Source organism: Podarcis tiliguerta (assembly GCF_965153285.1).
Source record: "Podarcis tiliguerta genome assembly, chromosome: 2".
Taxonomy (NCBI): Eukaryota; Metazoa; Chordata; class Lepidosauria; order Squamata; family Lacertidae; genus Podarcis; species Podarcis tiliguerta.
Genome location: NC_139535.1, coordinates 7639132 through 7662269, shown reverse-complemented (window position 1 = coordinate 7662269; position 23138 = coordinate 7639132). Strand labels below are relative to the sequence as shown.

General features: G+C 48.5%; 2 protein-coding genes across 4 annotated transcripts; one reads left to right on the top strand and one right to left on the bottom strand.

Annotated features, from left to right (window-relative positions):
- Positions 1–1260: 1260 nt before the first annotated feature.
- Positions 1261–12289, bottom strand: LOC310670244 (uncharacterized protein). Its single transcript, XM_083425212.1, has 4 exons — positions 12171–12289; positions 9508–10440; positions 6112–6856; positions 1261–2690 (listed from the first exon to the last, which is right to left on the bottom strand). The coding sequence occupies exons 2-4, from the start codon at positions 10192–10194 to the stop codon at positions 1954–1956; spliced, it is 2169 nt and encodes a 722-aa protein (XP_083281338.1). The 5' UTR covers positions 10195–10440; positions 12171–12289; the 3' UTR covers positions 1261–1953.
- A 2403-nt stretch (positions 12290–14692) lies between these two features.
- Positions 14693–21228, top strand: LOC310670874 (uncharacterized protein). Of its 3 annotated transcripts, none has more exons than XM_083426695.1 (3): positions 14693–14984; positions 17765–17877; positions 19419–21228. In XM_083426695.1, exons 2-3 carry the CDS (start codon positions 17860–17862, stop codon positions 20127–20129), a joined length of 729 nt encoding a protein of 242 aa, XP_083282821.1. In that variant the 5' UTR covers positions 14693–14984; positions 17765–17859; the 3' UTR covers positions 20130–21228. The 3 variants fall into 3 exon arrangements, with proteins under 3 accessions (XP_083282821.1, XP_083282819.1, XP_083282820.1); XM_083426693.1 differs by having other exon boundaries at positions 14694–15115; positions 17761–17877; XM_083426694.1 differs by lacking the exon at positions 14693–14984 and adding an exon at positions 17584–17655 and having other exon boundaries at positions 17761–17877.
- Positions 21229–23138: the final 1910 nt, after the last annotated feature.

Genomic DNA, 23138 nt, shown 5'->3' with positions numbered 1-23138 from the left:
CAAGGGAGGGAGTCAGGCTGTGCCCTGGCCAAAGGCCTGGTGGAACAGCTCTGTCTTGCAGGCCCTGCGGAAAGATGTCAAGTCCCGCAGGGCCCTGGTCTCTTGTGACAGAGTGTTCCACCAGATTGGAGCCACAGCCGAAAAAGCCCTGGCTCTAGTTGAGGCCAGCCTAACTTCTCTGTGGCCTGGGACCTTCAAGATGTTTTTATTTGAAGACCGTAAGTTTCTCTGTGGGGCATACCAGGAGAGGCGGTCCCGTAGGTACGAGGGTCCTAGGCCGTATAGGGCTTTAAAGGTTAAAACCAGCACCTTAAACCTGATCCTGTACTCCACTGGGAGCCAGTGCAGCTGGTATAGAACTGGGTGAATGTGATCCCGCAGCGAGGACCCCGTAAGGAGTCTCGCCGCGGCATTCTGCACCCGCTGGAGTTTCTGGGTCAGTCTCAAGGGCAGCCCCATCTGCATTTTTGATCCTTCTACGGATACTGATCTTATAATAATTTTGCAGCTTTTAGCTGTTTTATCCTACAAATATTATAATGTACACTAGGGATGTGGCCCTCCCTATGTCGGTGGGCTTCATCTCCCATTAGCCTCAGTCAGTATGGCCAATGGTCAGGGATGATGGGAGCTGTACTGAGGGGGTTGGACTAGATGACCCTTGGGTTCCCTTCCAGCTCTACAATTCTATGATTCCTGCAACATCTGAATGGCTACAGGCTCCCCATCCCTGGTACGCACCAACTGAAGGGCAATTCGATCCAGCAGCTTACTAATCTTTCTAAATCAATTAATGAAAACCTGGCTGGTTTTATGTGTGTATTATTAGAAATGCGACTGATTTTGTATGTGTGTCATTAGTAAATTTTCTGTTTATGCACACCACTGAAAGATTACCTTTATGATGGTGCATAAAAAGTTTTCCAGATAAGAAATAAGATGGAAGCCTGCTAACTGGGGTTAAAAAAACAAAAACAGAATCTGAAGTTCTCTAATCACAAAAGCAGGCAGGCTGAGAATATGCTCCTATGAGAAGCAGTGATGGCCACCAACTCAGATGCTTTTAAAAGAATATTGGACAAATTTGTGGAGGATAATAAGACCATCTGTGGCTACCAGCCCTGTCAAGAGGCAAGAGGCCTTTGAATACCAGTCACTGGGGATCAGAAATGGGGAGCGTAGGCTGTTGCTCTCAGATTCTGCTCTGCGGGCACTGAGGCATTGACAAAAGTGAGCCAGCAGTAAATCACACCAAGCAAGTTGGAGTTAACTCTTTATTAGCAAAAACAGGATATGCACAGGAGTGTCCGGCCTAATGTGCAGAGCAACTGATCTCCAGCAGGTCTCACCTCCATGAAGCAGTGGCTGAGATGGAAGGTCCTCACCTCCCCATGGCTGCCTAACTCCCCTCCTCTCCAGGGCCTTTTCCGAGCAATCGGAGACTGTGCCTGTATAAAGCTAACTGCCCCTCCGTCCTCTTCATGCCTCTCCTGGTTCTGGGAGAACAAGGGGGAAGGGAACTGGTTGCAGCAGGAAGGTGAGACATCCGTGACTCTTCACCAGCCAGAATACTCTCTCCTCCCACCCTCCTGCTTCAGCTTCTGCCTCTGATTCCGGGCTGCTCTCTGCCACAGACTCTCCCCGCTCACTAAGCCCTGTTACCCCTTCAGCTTCCAACCCCTCCTCTCCCCAGTCTGCTCCCTCATCGTTGTCCCAACACCATTCCACAGGCCCTGACCCTTCTTTCCTTGGGGGTTCCCCAGCTGGGTGACCCGTATGCTGGACTGCAGAGACCCCCTTTGGCATGATCCAGCGTTGTTTGCGAGGGAAGAAAGTGAGGCGGAACAATAACAAACTTCATAGACTGCAATCAATAAGGAAAAGGAACGGAACAGAATATCAGTGGGAACCACCTGGTCAGACGAGAAAGTGTGGGGGACGGCAAAGTGTCGCTCAGTCACAGTTTTTCCTCTTCTGGCTCTGCTTCGAAGTGGCGCTGGGGTGTGTGACGGGACCTGGCAGCGAGGTGGCCGGCGAATCTCCAGGACTCGGGTTCGTTAAGGGAGGGAAAGGCTCGAGGCTGGTGGAGGGACACAGGGGGCCTGGCGCCGGGTCGGGTCCCGGAACCGAGTCTTGTGCCCCAGCAGGAACGTGCACCCCGGGTTCATCAGGGGTGGGGGAAGACAAGGGCATCGTGCTGCTCCCAGAGGTGCTGGCCCGCCTCTCCCCGGAGTTGGGAGCGGCCTGCTGGGCGGGGCTGAACCCCGGAAAGAGGCTGGGAGAGGGGTATCTCGGGGTCGAAAAGGCCGTCGCAATGGCCTCCATGGCGGAGGTCTGCCTGCCCATGAGGTCGGCCAGCGTCTGGTGGGAGCGTTCGATGGCCGCGATCATGCGGTGAGTGGTGGCGCGGTCCTCCTCACGCTCCTGCTTTTCCTGGCGCCTCTCCTGCCTGTCCGCAGCACGCTCCTCCTGCCGGGTGTTTTCAAAGGCCTGCAAGTCCTGCCGGTGCAGCTGCCGCAGCGCATCCACGAGGTCGGCGTTCGCCTTGGAGGAGGACGCCATCGCCGGGGAGGATGCGGGGTCCGCCGGCCGCCGGGCGGATTCCAACCGCTGGCGCCAGTTGCGCTCCCGCCGGAAGCGCATGCGCTCCACGTTGCCGGCGGTCGGCCTCCTCGGCTCCTCCGCAGCGCCTGAGGAGAGACAAAAAGGAGGAGAAGGAGCGAAGGAAATAAAACACCCCTCAGGCCTCGTCATAGAATGGCAGACATTCAAGGCCTAAAGGAAAAGACGCACACAGACACAAAACACACATATTATCTAATGTAACTATCGTGGATGAGAAAACGGGGGCAAGTTCAAGGTGTTGGCACTAAAATACCCAATGCAGCTCAGGACCAGGTTCCTCCACAGCAGGGCTGGGCAATTATCGGCTTTCCAACATCATAATATGTCACCAGCTAAACTTCATGATAAGGCAGTTAATAATAATAATAATAATAATAATAATAATAATAATAATAATAATAATTTTATTATTGATACCCTCTTCCACCTGACTGGGTTTCCCCAGCCACAGAATACAGTGGTGCCTCGCAAAGCGAAAAGAATCCGTTCCGCGAGTCTCTTCGTCTTGCGGTTTTTTTCGTCCTGCGAAGCAAGCCCATTAGCGGATTAGCGCTATTAGCCGTTTAGTGGCTATTAGCAGCTATTAAGGGATTAGCGGCTATTAAGGGATTAGCGGCTATTAAGGGATTAGCGGAATAGCTGCTAAAAGGCGGCTTAGTGGATCAGCTGATAAGCGGCTTAGCATCAGCTGTCAAGCGGTTTAGAGAACAGCTGTTAAGCGGCTTAGGGGCTGGGGGAAAAGGGGGGGAGGGAAAAACCCCCTGCAGAACTCGCAAGACATTTTCGTCTTGCAAAGCAAGCCCATAGCAAATTCGTTTTGCGAAGCACCTCCAAAACGGAAAACCCTTTCATCTAGCGGGTTTTCCGTCTTGCGAGGCATTCGTCTTGCGGGGCACCACTGTACATCAGAACACACCAAAACAGCAAACATTAAAAACTTCCCAATACAGGGCTGCCTTCAGGTATCTTCTATATCAGGGGTCAGCAACCTTTTTCAGCCGTGGGCCGGTCCACCATCTCTCAGACCATGTGGTGGGCCGGACTATATTTTGAAGAAAAAAATGAACCAATTCCTATGCCCCACAAATAACCCAGAGATGCACTGTAAATAAAAGGACACATTCTATTCATGTAAAAACACGCCGATTCCTGGTCCATCCGTGGGTCGGAGAGAGAAGGCGATTGGGCCGCATCCGGCCCCCGGGCCTTAGGTTGCCTAGCCCTGTTCTATATGTTACGTACAGTGGTGCCCCACAAGACGAATGCCTCGCAAGACGGAAAACCCGCTAGACGAAAGGGTTTTCCGTTTTGGAGGTGCTTCGCAAAACGAATTTGCTATGGGCTTGCTATGGGCATTTTCGTCTTGCGAGTTCCTGCGGGGTTTTTTCCCCCTCCCCCCCCTTTTTCCCAAGCCCCTAAGCCGCTTAACAGCTGTTGGCTAAGCCGCTTGACAGCTGATGGCTAAGCCGCCTAACAGCTGATCTAAGCCGCTAATAGCCTTTTAGCAGCTAATCCGCTAATCCCTTAAGCCTTTAATAGCCACTAATAGCCTTTTAGCAGCTAATCCCTTAAGCCTTTAATAGCCGCTAATAGCCTTTTAGCAGCTAATCCGCTAATCCCTTAAGCCTTTAATAGCCGCTAATAGCCGCTAATAGCGCTAATGGGCTTGCTTCGCAAGACGAAAAAAACCGCAAGACGAAGAGACGGGCGGAACGGATTCTTTTTGTCTTGCGAGGCGCCACTGTAGTTCTTTATCTCCTTGATATCAGAAGGGAGAGCATTCCACAGGGAGGGCGCCGCCAGCGAGAAGGCAGTTGCCGGTCATGGAGACGATTTCCGTCCCCCTGCGCAGTTTCTGCCTCTTCCTGGTGAGGCCGGGCGGGCAGCACTGCCCCTGGACGAGGGCAACAGCTGGGGCACTGCATGGCATAGCACCTCGGAGCCGCTGGCCAACCTGTGACCACCAGCCGTGGCTCGCCCCGATGAGAGTCTCGCTGTGCAAGAGCCCCTGTTGCGCTCAGCGTGATGAGGAACGTAGGGACGAGGTGGCCTGACAGTGCTCACATGGCCAGAGAAAGAAATGAAAGTCACTGGTTGGCAAGCAGGCCAGCCGGCCCACTCCTAATCTTAGCATCCATGGCAGATGGCCATCCAACCTCTGCTTAAAAACCTCCAAGGAAGGAGAGTCCACTGCCTCTTGCGGGAGCTCATACCTGTTTATATTCACTTGCTTTGATATAAGCTAATTGGCTGACTTAGATGCTAGGCTTGGAGCCCAGAAATGGGAGCAACCTGTAAGAGTTTGATTTTTGCCCCCTCTGACCTCATACTTCAAAGACAGAGGTCCTCTGGCTGGATCGGGACAACATGGGTTTGGGAGGCCAACTCCCATCTCTTGCAGGGGCTCAATTAGTGCCAGCGCCTTCTGTCAAGAGCTTGGGTGTAACCTTTGACGCCTCCCTTTCCATGGAGGTGCAGGTTGCAGCCATAGCAAAGGTGGCATTTTTCCATCTCCGCCGTATTAAGCAGTTGGTCGCTTACCTTTCTTGCCCTGATCTGGCCACAGTGATCCACGCAACAGTCACCTCCAGGCTTGATTACTGTAACTCACTCTATGCGGGGCTGCCCTTGAAGCTGAGCCAGAAACTCCAGCGGGTGCAGAATGCCGTGGCGAGACTCCTTACAGGGTCCTTGCCGCAGGATCACATTCATCCAGTGCTTTACCAACTGCACTGGCTCCCGGTGGAGTGCAGGGTCAGGTTTAAGGTGCTGGTTTTTACCTTTAAAGCCCTATGTAGCCTAGGACCCACGTACCTATGGGACCGCCTCTCCTGGTATGCCCCGCGGAGGACCTTAAGGTCCACAAATGACAACACCTTGGAGGTCCCAAGTTGCAAGGTGGTTAGATTGTTCTCAACGAGGGCCAGGGCCTTTTCAGTACTGGCCCCGACGGTGGAACGCTCTGTCACAAGAGACTAGGGCCCTGCGGGACTTGCCATCTTTCTGCAGGGCCTACAAGACAGAGCTGTTCCGCCTGGTCTTTGGTTTGGACTCAGTCTGACCCTTATGTTTCCCTCCCCTTATGGTTTTGATCTATGGGCTACTTTTAAAATGAGGCTGCATTTTAAATTGCATTTTAACCAGTATTTTAAATTGGGTTTTTTTCCTATTATGTTTTTACTGTAATTTTACTGGTGTTAGCCGCCCTGAGCCTGGCTCTGGCCGGGGCAGGCGGGGTATAAATAAAAAATATTATTATTATCATTAGTATTAGTATATTGGCAAGTGAAGCAATGGGAAGTCCTGGCCAAACAAACTGCTTTTTAGGTTTGGTGGTTTTCTATTTCACAATATAAATTTTCCGAAATAAATAAGCGAAACACACACGCTGCCTCCGACAGAGGAGGGAGAACGTCAGCATCGCACCTCACAGCCATTATACGCCACAAAAAATAAACTGTGCCCAAGCCGCAAAGCGCCACTCACTTGACACCTGAGGTTCAGCAGAAGTCTCTGGGGAGGAAAAGGGGACACCACTGCCCCGCGGCGGCTCCTCTTTCCCCACGATCGGCACATCGTCGTCCTTGGACGGCTTTCGGGCCTGCCTGCCCGGTTCGGCGGCCGCTCCCTGGAGCTCTTTGGGAGGGGAGGCCTGCGGCAAGGGGACGACGTACTGCCGCTCCTTCGCGGCTGCCTCCGGGGCGGCGCTGGCTGCTTCCCGGGCGATCCTTGTGGCGGCCATGGGGTTGAGGGGCAGCCTCTTGCGCCGCTTGTCCAGCCGCTCCACCACGCCGGCCCCGCACACCTTGCCGCAGACGATGCCCTTGCGGAGGCAGAGGAACTGCTCCAGCAGCTTGAAGTAGGGGGCGGTCTTGGGCGCCCTCCCGGAGTGGAGGTTCCCGCACTTGATCTCCTTGTAGCCGCGCTTGAGGTCTTTGGCCCGGCTGCGGCACTGCTCAGCGTCCCGCTCAAAGCCCCGCTCGCGGAGGCGCTCGGCGATCCAGGCAAAGAGTTTCATGTTGCGGTACTGCTGGCCCAGGGCGATCTGGACGTCCTCCGCTTTCCAGATGTCGATGAAGGCGATGGTCTCCTTGCGGGACCAGGCGTCCCGCCGTCTCCTGGGCTCCGGGGAAGGGAGGTTCACATCCGGGGGGCTTGGGAGAGAATCCGCCAGGGAGAAAGGCTCTGCAGCCAGCTGAGAGCTCTCTGCGTCGGCCGTCATTTCCGCATGCTGCAAAGAAAAGAAAGGGGGAATGAAACTTTGGGCAAGTGCAGCTCAGTGGTTAGTTTATTTTTTGAAAAACCAAATTTGCTGATCAAATTTGCAGATGACACCAAACTGGGAGGGGTGGCTAACACCCCAGAGGACAGGATCACACTTCAAAACGACCTTGACAGATTAGAGAATTGGGCAAAAACAAACAAGATGAATTTTAACAGGGAGAAATGTAAAGTATTGCACTTGGGCAAAAAAAAATGAGAGGCACAAATACAAGATGGGTGACACCTGGCTTGAGAGCAGTACATGTGAAAAGGATCTAGGAGTCTTGGTTGACCACAAACTTGACATGAGCCAACAGTGTGACGCGGCAGCTAAAAAAGCCAATGCAATTCTGGGCTGCATCAATAGGAGTATAGCATCTAGATCAAGGGAAGTAATAGTGCCACTGTATTCTGCTCTGGTCAGACCTCACCTGGAGTACTGTGTCCAGTTCTGGGCACCACAGTTCAAGAAGGACACTGACAAACTGGAACATGTCCAGAGGAGGGCAACCAAAATGGTCAAAGGCCTGGAAACGATGCCTTATGAGGAACGGCTAAGGGAGCTGGGCATGTTTAGCCTGGAGAAGAGGAGGTTAAGGAGTGATATGATAGCCATGTTCAAATATATAAAAGGATGTCACAGAGAGGAGGGAGAAAGGTTGTTTTCTGCTGCTCCAGAGAAGCGGACACGGAGCAATGGATCCAAACTACAAGAAAGAAGATTCCACCTAAACATTAGGAAGAACTTCCTGACAGTAAGAGCTGTTCGGCAGTGAAATTTGCTGCCAAGGAGTGTGGTGGAGTCTCCTTCTTTGGAGGTCTTTAAGCAGAGGCTTGACAACTATATGTCAGGAGTGCTCTGATGGTGTTCCTGCTTGGCAGGGGGTTGGACTCGATGGCCCTTGTGGCCTCTTCCAACTCTATGATTCTATGATTCTAAACCAAACCCTTGCATCATATCATTGGCTCCCGGTACATTTCAGAGCAGAATTCAAAGTGTTGGTGCTGACCTTTAAAGCCCTAAATAGCTTTGGCCTCGCATGCCTGAAGGAACGTCTCCACTTGCCTTGGTTCTGCCTGGAAGAGTTTAGATTTGATATCCCACTTTATCACTACCCTAAGGAGTCTCAAAGGGGCTAACAATCTCCTTTCCCTTCCTCCCCCACAACAAACACTCTGTGTGGTGAGTGGGGCGGAGAGACTTCAAAGAAGTGTGACTGGCCCAAGGTCACCCAGCAGCTGCATGTGGAGGAGTGGAGATGCGAACCCAGTTCCCCAGATTACGAGTCCACTGCTCTTAACCACTACACCACATTGGCTCTCCAGCTGACCTCCACACTGAGGTCCAGCTCCGAGGGCCTTCTGGCGGTTCCCTCAATGCAAGAAGCGAAGGTAACATGGAACCAGGCAGAGGGCCTTCTCAGTAGTGGCGCCCGCCCTGTGGAATGCCCTCCCATCAGATGTCGAAGAAATAAACTACCTGACTTTTAGGAGACATCTGAAGGCAGCACTGTATAGGGAAGTTTTTAATGGTTGATGTCTTACTGTGTTTTAATTTATTGTAACCCAGTCAGAGGGGCATCATATAAAATCAAATGAAATGAAATAATAAAATAAAATAAAAATAATAAGCATCAGCATCAGCAAAGCTGTTTACATCAACAGAAATAAAAAACTATACACTATTGACAGGAGCGAGCCAGCAGTAAATCAAACCTAGCAGGCTGGAATTAGCTCTTTATCAGCAAAAAGGATCAACACAGGAGTGTCAGACCTAATGAGAAAGCAACCCTCGTACCTACGGGACCGCCTCTCCTGGTATGCCCCACAGAGAAACTTACGGTCTTCAAATAAAAACATCTTGAAGGTCCCAGGCCACAGAGAAGTTAGGCTGGCCTCAACTAGAGCCAGGGCTTTTTCGGCCGTGGCTCCGATCTGGTGGAACACTCTGTCACAAGAGACCAGGGCCCTGCGGGACTTGACATCTTTCCGCAGGGCCTGCAAGACAGAACTGTTCCACCAGGCCTTTGGCCAGGGCACAGCCTGACTCCCTCCCTCAGCAATCTTTGCGGAGCTCTGGCCGAATGGCTGCCAGTGGCTTGAATTAATTAATTTTATAATGAATGATTTTAGAGTGTTGTTTGTGCTGTATTTTTGTACTGTTTTATTGTTGTTAGCCGCCCTGACCCCGGCTTCGGCTGGGGAGGGCGGGATATAAATACAATTTTTATTTTTATTTTTATTTTTATTATTATTATTATTATTATTATTATTATTATTATTATCTCATCTCTGACAGGTCTCGCATCCAGGAAGCAGCTGCCGAGGCTGAAATCTCTCCATTTCTCCAGGGTTTTCCCCAAGCAATCTGAGATGGTGCCTACTATCCCCTCTGCTCTTTTCATGTCTCTCCCGGTTCTGGGAGACCTGATCTTAGGAAAACAGAAAGATGCTTTCTGCTAAGTCATGCAGTTTGGTTCCATCTTCACTGACTCTAGGATTTCAGACCGGGTTCTCTCCCAGTCTGACCGGGAGATGCCTGCCTCACTGCCCCTCTCAGCCAGCCTCTCTCTCCACCTGGCCAAGCTTCCGGCGCCTTCCATGCGAGCCACCTCTCACCTTTTGCTCCTGCCTCTCCGCCTCTTGCTTCATCTGCAGGAAATCTTCCGCCAGGCCCACCGCTTGGGCGCATGTTTCCGGGCTGCTCCCCGTCACCCAGCTCTGGAGTTCAGTGGGCAGGATGTTCAGGAACTGCTCCAGGATCACCTGCTCCAGGATCTGCTCCTTGGAGAAGCGCTCCGGCTTCAGCCAGTGGTGGCAAAGGTACCAGAGGTGCCCGCAGGCTTCCCGGGGACCCTCGGCCTCCTGGTAGCGGAATTCCCGGAAGCGCTGGCGGAGAGTGTCTCTGCTCGGGGCATCTCCGCCCAGGACCTCCTCCTTCGCTGCTCCAAACCCCCTTCTTCCAGTGTCCGGGACGGCTTCCTCGCGAGCCCACCGGCATCCTTCCACAGCCCCCTTGAAAGATGCCAGAAGCTCCTTCGCGTCGTCCCAGGGGGTGGGTTCCGGCGACTGCACGTTGTTGCCCCGTCCGGACGGAGGGGACCGCGCCGCCTCGGGGAATTCTTCCAGCTGGGTCTCCCAGCAGTCAGAAAGGCCCTCACCCGGCTCCTGCTTGACCTGCTGCGACGGTGCCCAGCCAAAAAAGGCCTTTGTGGTCCTGGACGGAGCCGGGTGAGAGCCCCTGACCTTCCCTTCCAGCCCCGCCAACGGTTTGAGCCCTTCCGACTCCCGGCCCTCCATTTTCATTCCTGTCCGAAGACACCGTATGCAATGGGAGGTGTGAGGAGCCCACACTTGCCCAGTCGTCACTCCCCAACCTTTTTCCTCAGGCGCTCGTGTCTCCAAAAACAACTCCCAGCCATGGGTCACTCTCTTCACGTTTGCATGGGTGTCTCTTAGCAAAAGCTGAGGACATTGGGATGCTTAAACCAGGAGGAATCTTACACGGCAGTGGGCAGTGTTCAAGGCCTGAAGGGATAGCTTTTTCTCCTCCTGAAGAAGAAAAGATAAAAATTAATCAACAGAGGGCCCATCATTTTGTGCAATGCTTCCCAAGCCTTTTCCCCACATGGACCTCTTCGAAATTACTGAGGGTCTCAGTGGACAGTATCATTATTTTTTCTGCCTGCTGCAGCAATTGTAAAGCACTGTGTTAGGTGCTGTATGATTTTTAAGTGAATGCTTTCTGCTTTGTTTCTTTCGAACAGAAATCGTGCTCCAGTGGCACGGTGGCAGCAGGAGGCCCCATTAGCTAAAGTGGTGCTTCAGGTTAAGAACAGTTTCAGGTTAAGAATGGACCTCCAGAACGAATTAAGTACTTAACCCGAGGTACCACCGTAATTGTTATTATTTCCAAAGATTTTAGATTGTGTTTTTCACAGAAACACCATGGACCACTTGAATGAAGCTTGAGGGGCACAGTTATTTGAATACGTTAGCTTTTTTAGTCAACAGCAGCAGCAACAACAAATAAATATATGTAAATAAATAATAATAAGAGTAACACATTGCTTATTAACAGTACTTTCTTTGTCATGGTTCTCACTAGTACAGAGCACCATCACTTTCTGTTGCTGTTGCCTATGGCACCATTTGGTGCTGTCACCCACGGCACTTTGATCAAAATATTACCGCCGTCACTTCATTATTTTTATTTTTATCAAAAGAACATTACTGCTTCTTCTTCTCATCATCGACTCAACTTCTTTCCAGCCTTTTAACTATCATAAAATCCCTGGGCTGGTTACAGCCATTTTAAAAAACCACAACATTAAAGCCAGTTTGAAGCAAATCACATTCAGCTAGGAGTGTTTTGTTGCTGCTTACTTTCACAAAAAAATAAAAAAAACAAACAACCCAGGATTGTTGGGTTGTCCTTATTTTTATTATGTATTTTGTGGGCCATATGTATATGTATATATATAGAGAGAGAGAGAGAGAGAGAGAGAGAGAGATTGAGAGATTATTGTGGTGAACCGCCCAGAGATATATGGGTATAGGGCAATATACAAATTAATTAATTATTAGAGTGATCAATCAATCAATCAATATTGGGGGACCCCCACCACAATTAACTAATTTTGATACATAACTTTTATTAAATTTTCTAATTTACATTTCAAAATATTCATTTAAACAATCTTAAATCAATGACTTCCCTTCCCGTAGTTCATCCTGCATATCACTAATTATTAATTAATATTGGGGGGGGGGAGACACCCCCCTCCCCACCGCAAAGGAGCAGGGGAAGAAACTTCCTAGAATTGAGGGCGCCCGCTAAGGGCACGCGTCGGCTTCACTCGCCCCTCCTGAGCATGCTCCGAAAAGGACCCCCCCCCCCGCGCGCGCATGCCCGGAGGGGGAAATCCAGCGCCGGGCTTCCCCCAGCCGGGAGGCGAGCGTCACGGGACGGGGACCCCACCTTCCTCCCCCCCCCCCCGCCCGCAGCGGCGCCCGCTTGCTCTCCTCCGCGCGGGTGGCGCTCGCGGCGTCTGCGCGCGCGCGCGGATCTTTGCGCAGCTAGGCATGCCGCGCGCGGATCATCCGCGGCGCTGCTTTCCTTTTGCAAACAAACAACAACAACAGTGCATTGGGAGGGATGGGAAATGGGGGGGGGGGAGGGAGGAATAAAAGGAGAGGATCGGGGCGAAGAAGGGAGGAGGGGAGGAAAAGAAACTGGCCTCTCCCACCCCCACCCCCCACCCCGGCCCTGTCTCGCTCACCCCTCCTGCAGCCCAGCCCAGGTGCCAAACTTCACTCCCGCGGCTCCTGGGAAATCCGGACTCCAGTTTCCCACGCACGAGGGGAAGGAGGGAGGGAGGGAGCAAAGCAGGAAGGGGACGGATTAGCCCCTGACATCAGGAGGCTTGGCCTCACATGCCACCCACACTGGCCTGTCTAGGAATCCGGAGTGAGGCCTCGTTTAAACGCTGGCCGATTTGGAGCAGATCTCTCCATCCATCCATCTATTGCGGGGGGGGGGGGGTAGTGGAAACTTTATTTCCCTCCCTCTCTCTCTCTTTCTCTCTGCCTTCCTTATATCTCAGGTCCCTTTCTGCCCATCATTGCACCTCCATGCTGGGAAAGGAAGGTTGAGCTGCACCGGGTGGATTTCTGCCTGCCAGTTTAGTTCAATCAAAGGCGCTGCAAGAGGCCTGCCGGCTTTTAAAAGAGCACTGCCGTACATCCCGCCCAGTGGCCTCTCCAGGAATCTGGAGTAAACCCTCATTTAACTGCAGGCAGTTTTGAAACGGGGGTGTGTTTTTTTTAGGGGGGTCTCACACTCCCCCTTCTCTGCCCTTCTTGTGCCTTTAATAGGTAGTGGCTGTTTCTTCCCATCTTGGCACCGCCGTGCAAGGGAAGGGATGTGAGCTGCATCGGATGGATTTCTGCCTGCCGTTCAGTTAAATTAAGGGTTCAGCAAGATGCATATCCATCTTTAAAAGAGGGGAGATCTTTGCTCTGTCTTACATCCTACTGACTGGTTTCTCTAGGAATACAGAGTAAGCTTTCTTCTGTAGCTCATTTAAAACGCAAAGTCTGGATCTGGGATCTAGTTTCCGCTCCCTTGTTCTCTCTCCCTCCCAGGCAGAAAGATCCAACAGTGGAAGTTTCTCCCTATCACTTCACTTCCTTGCTGCACCTGGTGGGTTTCTGCCTGCTACAAGCTGGTAAAGTTGTAGCGGAGCTCAGCCATTTTTGTTCAGAGAATGGTAATACAATTTCTTTATTATCTGAGATTGCTAATGACGGGGCTGCTGCCTCTTTAATAGGTGCGTGGCAGTAGGGAACTCCACAGGTGAAGCTTTGCTCCGGATGGATTTCTGCCTGCGACATAGCCGTTAAAGGCGTGAGAAATACTTTGCCTTAAAAGAGAGAGAAGGGGGTGATCCTAGGTTTTAATCGTCTCGGATTGCTATTTATTTATTTTCTGGCTACACCTTTAATACTACCACTACAGGAGGAAATCCAGCAGGTGAAGCTCTCCTGTTACTTCGTACAGAGAAAATTGGACACAGAGAAAAATGTTTTCTCTTAATACTGTCAGAACATAAGAAGAGCCCTGATGGAATATGCTGCCCCAAATGTAGGGCACCGTCTGAGATGGGCTTTGAAAGAGGATTTGACAATATTTTTGAGCAGAGATGTCTCAGAGATGTGCTAGGACAGACCTAGGCGATTGGTTCTGTGAAACCAAGGAAGACTCATGCAAATTTCCTTTTTTAGCTATTTTTAATATGCTATGAGCCACCCCAAACATTTTTTTTAAATGGAAGGGTGGGATATATATGTTGTTGTTGTTTAGTCGTTTAGTCGTATCCGATTCTTCATGACCTCTTAAATATATACAGCAAACTTCTTAAAACAATGTGGCTTACTGTGGTAAGAGATCACTTACAGTATAATAATAATAATAATAATAATAATAATAATTTGTACTCCGCCCATCTGGCTGGGTTTCCCCAGCCACTCTGGGCGGCTTCCAACAAGGATTAAAAATACATCAAAATGCAGGTGTCTCTCGTTTTTATGAACTTCTGCGCACTGATGAAGTGTTCTGTGAAACACTGAAAGCTGGCATACTCCAAAACTCGTTTAAAAATCTGGGAGAGAGAGGAGATCCCAGCAAAATTTAGGGATGCCAAAATTATCAATCTCTTTTTAAAGTAAAAATTAAAATGACAGAATGGATTGTGGAAACTGTTGGGGCTTCTTTTATTAGCTGCCGGCGGCAAAATTCTTGCAAGGATCTTAGCCTGGCTTAATCAACTAACGGAGGACTTTGGGTTGGTGAAAAAGGAACCTGTCAGTTTGATGGAGGGCAACCAGGATTGCCTAAAGCTGTCTCAGAGTGAGAAATTCCACGCAAGGACAAAGTGCATCGGGGTGAAGAAGTACCACTTTGTGCAAGAGGGACTTGTGTAACGGTCTTATTGCCATACCGAGGACATGACTGCAGTTCCAGAACCTACGTGTCAAGCTTGGACTCTAGGTGTGAAATATACTCAGAGTCGAGTGTGGATTTCATGCTCTTTATTCAGCTCATAGTAGTGAAAAATGGAATGTATCCCTGGACTGTCTGCTTTATATACATTATTAATAATGGGCCCCACGTGATTGGCTAATTCCGGGATTCTCCTGTAGGCCAATCAGGTTGCGGATTCACTTTCACCTGGAGTTGGATTGGGTGGCACCTGTGGACAAATCCGACTGCTGCATTCTGGACCCTATTGTTCTAGGACCAATCAGACTGCTGCATTCTGAACCCTATTGTTCTAGGACCAATCAGACTGCTGCAATTTGGATCCTATTCAACTCAGTACATAACAGGGCGGTTGAATAAAAATTGTGTTTATAAGTGTATGTTGTATTGTCTGAGAAAGGGGCATGTGGGATTATATCAACACTGAAGCAGTCAAGTACAACATTTTCCTGTTGCCTAGAGTGGACCCACAGGGGGAATGTGGCTCCAGAAATGGGAGGACTTCCTGCCATACCTGTTCTGGAGCCCCCTCCCCTGGTGTGTGACCAGGTAGGTGGGTGTGGCCCTAGCAGTCCCTTTAAAAGGGCTGAGCACATGGCCATCTCCCCTTTCTCCTGGACCTCCTCTTCTGGCTCTTATCCAGCTGCACATGGTTTTATCTTTACAGAGGATAGAAGCCACAAGGTAAGTAAACTTTACTCTTAAAGAAGACTACTGTGTTGTTGTTGTTGTTATTTTAAGAGGGAAATACTAAGGGGAAACTTACCAGGAACAAGCAAGACTGGATTGCTTAATTTAAAGGATTCTAACGAATCACCAACTTGCAAGGGAATGTGTTCTGATGGTTTTCTCACTAGGGTGAGTGAGGAGGGATAATATTTAATCAAGACATCCTCTTCTACCTTCCTCAAAATCCCCACAGATTCTGGGTTCTCTGTGTCCAGTAATTGGTCTTCCTAGAGCTATCCGATTTAGCCACTGTGGAAAACAGAATGCCCAAGGTCAAGCTAACATATTATCAGGGTCAGAAATATTTTTTTTAAGGAAACCACAAAAGTTGATGTTACTATGTTGACAATATGTGAAACTGAGCCACAATTTTTTTAAAAACACAACAAGAACGCTATTAAATCCAAGGGCAAGAGGGAGAAAGAGGATCTTTCTCTCTCTGCTGTTTAATTTCCCTTTTCAGATCAATCTTCCTCCCTGGCACAGTTTGTTTTTCTGTGAACTCCAATTCCCAGCAGCCTTTGCACTTCCCACATAAACACCTGGAGCCTATTATTATTATTATTACTATTACTATTGTTGTTATTGTTATTATTATTAATATACCACTGTTATAAGAAAAAACCTGCTCCTTTTCCCTTCGGGGTATCCAAGAGCCCATATAGAGTCCTTTATTAAACTGTTGCAACAGGGTTCCCACTCCCCACACGCAGGAGGGAGGAGAATCCCAGAACAATGGGGCACAAGCCCTTATATAGAAGTTTTTTTAAAAAAAATAATATTTATTAGTTTTCCAGAAAACACAAAGTTACAAAAACAGAGTCAAATGCAACAAGATAAAAAAAAAAGAAAAAGAAGGGAGAAAGAAGAAAAAACCAAAATATACACAAAAAAGAGTAATGAAAAAACCCACACCCTCCCTCCACCCTTCCCACCAGCACAGAAAAAAAAGGAAAAGCAAAAACGTTAAAGAAAAAGATAAATCTCCATCCTTCAACATCTATTTTTCAATAACTTATTTCCTCGGCCTCCTCCCACCTCCCCTTCTGTATTCCAGTTATTAATCAGGTCAGCAAATTCTTTCCATCTTTTACTGCTTACTCACTTATTTACCTTAATCCATTTATATCTTATTCTCTTATCAACATCACAATTTAAGTAAGCATCTAAAAAAAAAAAATTATCTAAACTCCAATTCTCTAGTTAAAAAAAAAAACAATAAAAGAGTAAAAAACCTTAAATCTTATACTTTTAAATCATATACCTTTATAACTTAATATCTTATATCTTTATGTTGTTTCCCACAAAAGCCAAATAAAATCATTCCACCATCTCCCAATTATACTTAATCATACCATATTATATAAATACTATTTTTAGAAATTCCCAATTTTCCCCACCACATCATCCCCCTGGTATCAGGTACTGCCAGTCTTTTTTACCAATTTTATCATTCTTTTCTGTCAGAATTAATTCCCTAACCCAGTTCCCTTATGTCCGAGGCTCTCAAATCGTCTCCCTGGACTGCCTGCAAATTTCTTTTCCAGCCTAAAGTTACAGGGTGGGCAATTTCAAACTTCTATATATGCCCTTATATAGAAGTTTGAAATTGCCCACCCTGTAGCCCAAGACACCTCCCCAAAAGACATCCTACATACATCACAGAAGGAGGCAGAAATCCTGCCTGCTAAGATACTCAATGGTCACTGATTGCATTAGGTGGGCAGCCTGGCCATTCTTTTGTAATGGTAAATACTTTAATTCCTGAATCCAGGTCACAGGCTCACCCTATTCATACACAAATATGCCCTTAAGACTGGATTTGCAAGCAAAGAGACAATGGGAAGGCTTTCCTTTCTCCTTGCAGAGAAATATTTGAGGTCAATTTGGGAGAGTCAAAATGGCTTCGGGATTACTCTCCTGTACTATTTCAGACACATGGTTTATATACTTACGTAAGTGTTTGCCACAAACATGAGTCTGACCAAACTGCGGGAGGCAGTGGAAGACAGGAGTGCCTGGCGTGCTCTGGTCCATGGGGTCACAAAGAGTCGGACACGACTGAACGACTAAACAACAACAACAAAGTGTTTGCCTTGTACATTTATGAACGTTTATTTTATATTTGGCACCTTAGAATTCTTATAACACCACCCTTATACCTCTAGGTCTCAGGGCAGTTCACAGTACAAAATCAAAATGTAAAACCACAAAACATATAATCAAAATAAAAACAACAACCCAATAGCCCCCCCAAACCACATTTTAAAAGGGCATAGGATGAAGTAGGACTTACTCATGAGTAAACAAGCAAAGGCTTCTGCTGTTCCACACTGTTCTCAGTGTTTACCTCTGCTTTTAGTGTTTATTGCTGCTGTCTACAATGCAGTTAATATTTGTATATTTTATTTAACCTGTTTTATTAGTTATCGGCCTTTGCCAGACAGCCCTAAAAAATTAATTATATCAAATGAAGATATAATTAATCCCACCAGGTAATAAAATGCATTGAACCAATGAAACACATAACAATTCAGCCCACTATTGGCGCTGCAACTGCTTTGCACTCTTTAGACATCTCTTGTTATTTTTTCGCACAGGTAGTTTCCTGCCCTCCATAGTGAAGGCGGTGCTTCCAGAGTGACATCAGGACCTTGGCCAATCAGCCTCTTCGGACGCTGCAAGTTCCCTTCTCTAGGATGGCACATCTGGAAATGGTAACATTGGCTGGTTTCCTTTTTATTTTTTTAGTTGGTGGTTGAGCTAGAGAGGGTGAGAATCACTCAGCAAACCGTGGGCCCGGATCTGAGCTTTCCATTTGCGCACGTCCTGAGTCCATTTTAATGGTTTCGATTCTCTCCCCTGGATTCATAGCTAATCCAGAAAGCTCGCAGGCTGGAATCAGGACAGGAATGGCAGGGAAGCCCAGATTTAAAAGCCGCTGGGCCTTTTAAGAAACAAATAAATTGGGAGGCGACATAGGATTGCAGCTGTTATGAGCAACCTTATCCAACTGGGGAGGGCGAAAGATTTAAAATACACGCACACATGTATATAAGTATGTTTCCAAGCACAATTCAAAGTGTTGGTGCTGACCTTTAAAGCCCTAAACTGTCTTGGCCCAGTATACCTGAAGGAGCGTCTCCACTCCCATCGTTCAGCCCGGACACTGAGGTCCAGCACCAAGGGCCTTCTGGCAGTTCCCTCATTGTGAGAAGTGAGGTTACAGGGGACCAGGCAGAGGGCCTTCTTGGTAGTGGTGCCCACCCTGTGGAATACCCTCCCATCAGATGTCAAGGAAATAAGCAGCTATCCTATTTTTAAAAGACATCTGAAGGCAGCCCTGTTTAGGGAAGTTTTTAATATTTAATGCTGTATTGTTTTTAACATGTGATTGGGAGCCTCCCAGAGTGGCTGAGGAGACTCAGCCTGATGGGCGGGTTATAAATAATAAATTATTATTATTATATTATTATAAGTCCAGTTATCTCCTGCTTGGACTACTGCAATGCGCTCTGCGTGGGGCTACCTTTGAAAGTGACCCGGAAACTACCGTATTTTTCGCTCTATAAGACACACTTTTTCCCTCCTGAAAAGGAAATGTGTGTTCGTCTTATGGAGCGAATGCAGGCTGCACAGCTATCCCAGAAGCCAGAAGAGCAAGAGGGATTGGTGTGCACCGATCCCTCTTGCTCTCCTGGCTTCAGGGATAACCATGCAAAGCCACTTGAGCGCAGCTGGAGCGCTCCTGCCTCTTCGCTCAAGAGGCTTTGTGTTGCTTTCTTGTTTTCTTCCTCTAAAAACTAGGTGCGTCTTATGGTTGGGTGTGTCTTATAAAGCAAAAAATACGGTACCACTAATCCAAAATGCAGCAGCTGGACTGGTGACTGGGAGCGGCCGCCAAGACCTCATAACACCGGTCCTGAAAGACCTACATTGGCTCCCAGTGCGTTTCCGAGCACAATTCAAAGTGTTGGTGCTGACCTTGAAAGCCCTAAACGGCCTTGGCCCTGCATTGCAGAAGGTTGCAGGTTCAATCCAGACAGTACTAAACTAAGTGGCCAGGATTCCTATTCTCTTGTGTAGGATCATGAAGGAAATATTATATTGTGAGCTATTTTCATAAAACAACGCTGGGAGTGTCAGAAATGCAGGCTACGTATGCGGCACTCAAAAGTACCCTCTGAAAGGGGAGCTGCTCATCTGTATTTCCTATTCTCAAGATTCCTCATTTCAATCAATCTACTTTCCTAAACAGGCAAAGACAAAGTGGCAGCCAGGAGATGAAGCCAAAGACGCCTGTGCCTCCGAAGAAAGCTGCAAGAAGACCACCTGGGCCACAGCCAGGATGACGATGCCTGCTGCTTGCAAGGAGCAAGACCTGTGCATTGTCTATGGGGAACCCATCAGGCAAAAGCCCATCATCCACAAGAGACCGGGGGGTCAGAAGAAAGCCTTCCCAGAGGAGGAGGAGGAACCCCTTCCTCGTGGAGGAGGTTGCAGGTCCCCCTGGGATATCCCAGTGTGGAAAATTCCTGGTGCTCCTAAGGAGCAGGATGTGTGCATTGTGGGTGAGGAAAACATCTGGCAGTTCCCCAAAACCGGCGAGCGAAAGGCATGTTTGCAGAAAATCAGCTCAGGGGAGGGTCCTGTTCACAGCAAGCTAGACTCCAGTGTCCCAAGTAAAACTCCAGCTCCGACCGTTGTTGCTGCCACAGCCAGGATGACGATGCCTGATGCTTGCAAGACGCCAGACCTGTGCATTGTCTATGGGGAACCCATCAGGCAAAAGCCCATCATCCACAAGAGACCGGGGGGTCAGCAGAAAGCCCACCCAGTCGAGGAGGAGGAGGAACCCATTCCTCATGGAGGAGGTTGCAGATCCCCCTGGGATATCCCAGTGCAGGCAATTCCTGCTGCTGTTAAGGAGCAGGATGTGTGCATTGTAGGTGAGGAAAACATCTGGTAGAACCCCAACATCTGCGAGAGAAAGGCGTGATTGCAGGAAACCCACTCAGTGGAGGGTCCCGTTCACAGCAAACTAGATTCCAGTGTCCCCAGGGAACCTCCAGCCCAGACTGTTGTTGATGCTGCTAAGGGACAAGACATCTGCATTGTGTCTGAGCAAGGTGTCCTACAAAAGCACACAGTCCATATCAGAATTGGGTATCCTGAGGAAACGCACCCAGGGGATGTTGATGGTGGAGGAGGAGATTGGAAAGCCACATTGCAGCCCACTGTTGGTGCCCCCAAAGAGCAAGACATCTGTGTTGTGTATGGAAAGATGGTTGGTCAGAAGCCCATCATTCAAGGAGGATCCTGCAGTGAATCACAGCCCCTGTCTCCCACCCCTGTGGGAACAGGAACTGACTAATGAGGAAGACCAATGTGTTATTTGATTGATTGATTGATTGACTGGTTGCATTTATATCTCATCCTTTTCTCCCAGGAGGTACACATGGAATTCTCACAAGAACCCTGCAAGGTAGACTAGGCTGCGAGGCAATGACTGGCCCAAGGTTCTCCAGAGAACTTCTGGGCTGAGTAGGGATTCGAACCCTGGACTCCCAGGTCCTAATCCAACACTCCAACCACTACACCACATTTATTTTATGAACTGTCTGGAGTGCAGCAGGCTCGCGATGTCATTGTCTCAATTCTCCACAAGAAATGCAGGAACGAAAAGGATAGCGATTTCATACAGCTATTTCTGTATAATTAACCTAAAATCCCTAAGATCAGGAGCGCGTTTCCGACATGTTTTCCACCCACTCAAATTTATCCGTTTGTCTCTGCATGCATTCTTTAATGAGCAGTGAGGTCTCGGCTGTTAAGGAAGCTTTTCCCACAACCCAGGCACTTGATAGGCCTCTCCCCTGTGTGGATTCTCTTGTGCGGAAGGTCCGTCCCTGGAAGGTTTTCATGCACACCAAACTCTTGTACGGCCTTTCTCCGGTGTGGACTCTCTGATAAGTTGAACCCAGACCCTCTTGGGGTGTTAATGCTGTGAGCCCCTCCACTGTAAGCTCAGGTTTCATGTATGTGCAAATAAACCATGTATCTTAAAAGACGCCAGAGTCTGTTCCTCATTCCAAAGGAAAGTGAAGCCTAGATAAGCACCAGGAACTCCTGGAATCTTTATTTTTAATTTTTTTATTCATTTTTCTTTTTCATTCCTTACACATCTCATATTCATAACATTTACTATGCATTCCTCCCTCCCTCCCGCTCCTAGGCTTCCCCCAACTTCCGCTTCCAGTTTGTTTCTCCTTTCACCAACTTTGCTACCTCCTAAAAGAAAAAGCTACTAATAACATATTTATACAATAACACCAAACCTAAAAACATAAAAATAACAATGAATACACCATATTATTTCTCTATCTTCTACACATTTTCTAATGCTAACAATGTGAATGTTTATTAAACCCTGCCATCAAGTCTATAGACTTTCTTTGTTTCTGCGAATACAGTGGTGCCTCGCAAGACAAAAAGAATCCGTTCCGTGAGTCTCTTCGTCTAGCGGTTTTTTCCTCTTGTGAAGCAAGTCCATTAGCGGTTTAGCGGCTATTAAAGGCTTAAGGGATTAGCGGATTAGCTGCTAAAAGGCTATTAGCAGCTTAGTGCCTTAGAAAAAGGGGGTGGGGAGCGGAAAAAACCCCCCAGGAATCGCAAGACATTTTCGTCTTGCGAAGCAAGCCCATAGCAAATTCGTCCTGCGAAGCACCTCCAAAACGGAAAACCCTTTCGTCTAGCGGGTTTTCTGTCTTGCGAGGCATTCGTCTTGCGGTGCGCCACTGTACTATTGTTATTACTTCTCGTCTTACCAATGAAACCCTGGTCCCTCCAGCATCACCCAGGCAGGGCCTTCTCACCTGCTCCTCAGCCAGGGATGCTGAGACAGGCATTCTCATTTCAGTGTCAATTAAGTAAGGGTTGCCATATTTCAAAAAGGTTTTTTTTTGGGGGGGGGCAGAGTTGTTGAGCTTTAAAAGGGGGGGGGGGTGTTTTGTTATTTTTTAATGACATTTGCCCAAATCTACACTGCCCATGTGGGCTGCCATACGTCCAGATTTTCCCAGACTTTCCAGCGATTTCCGCCCAGATGCTGCTTACGAGGGCTAAATACCGGCTATGTCCCAGAAATTTAGGCCTTATAACAGGGGGGAAACGTCCATTTTTAAAAAGCCATTTGGGACACAGGAAGCTATCTCCCTGGCATGCTAGATTCCTGTATATGGATTTCAGTAGTTCTTCCAGGGTTTCTGACACGATCTTTCTGTGAGGAAAAGAATCCAAAAGCAGGAGGACAAGGTGGGGTGGAATAAAAGGCCTCTCCTTAGACATATCTGATTTCCTGTCCCTGAGAAAACCCTTTGAAGGGTTGCTAGGCAGCAGGATTAAGTGAATTGCATTTCAGTTCTGATGAGCCCCCTCAGGGGTTAGTGCTGCCAGCTGAGTGCAGGGCGACACGCCTGCAGTGCTAAAATGAATATTATTTTTTGGCGGGGAGAAAGGCAACACTGGAACCGTTCAGGAGAATAGCAAACACTAGCAGCAAACTGGGCAAGGGAGATTATTCTCTGTGGAGCAGGGTTTCTGTCTGGGATTAGGCTGCAGGAGATAATCCACCCTAACGTCACACTTCCCAATTCCATACATTTCATTTGTTATCGCATTGTTTTGCCACCTTTCCTCCCAAGCGCCCTCACAGCAACCCTGACAGCAGAGGTGGAACATGGCCACTGAAGCTAGGAGCCATTGACAGCCTTTCCCTTCTCTTTTAAAGCCATCCAAGTGGGTGATTGGGCTGCCTCCTGTGGCAGGGAGTTCCATAGTTTAAGTGCTTGGTGAAGAAGTTAAGTCCCCAAGGAACATTCACCCATCCTGAAGGAAGGTGAAGACAGGTGACCCCATCTAGGCCCGAAGTCACCCCCCCCCCAATCACCCCAGGCCTCAAAACTGTAAAAATCCACAG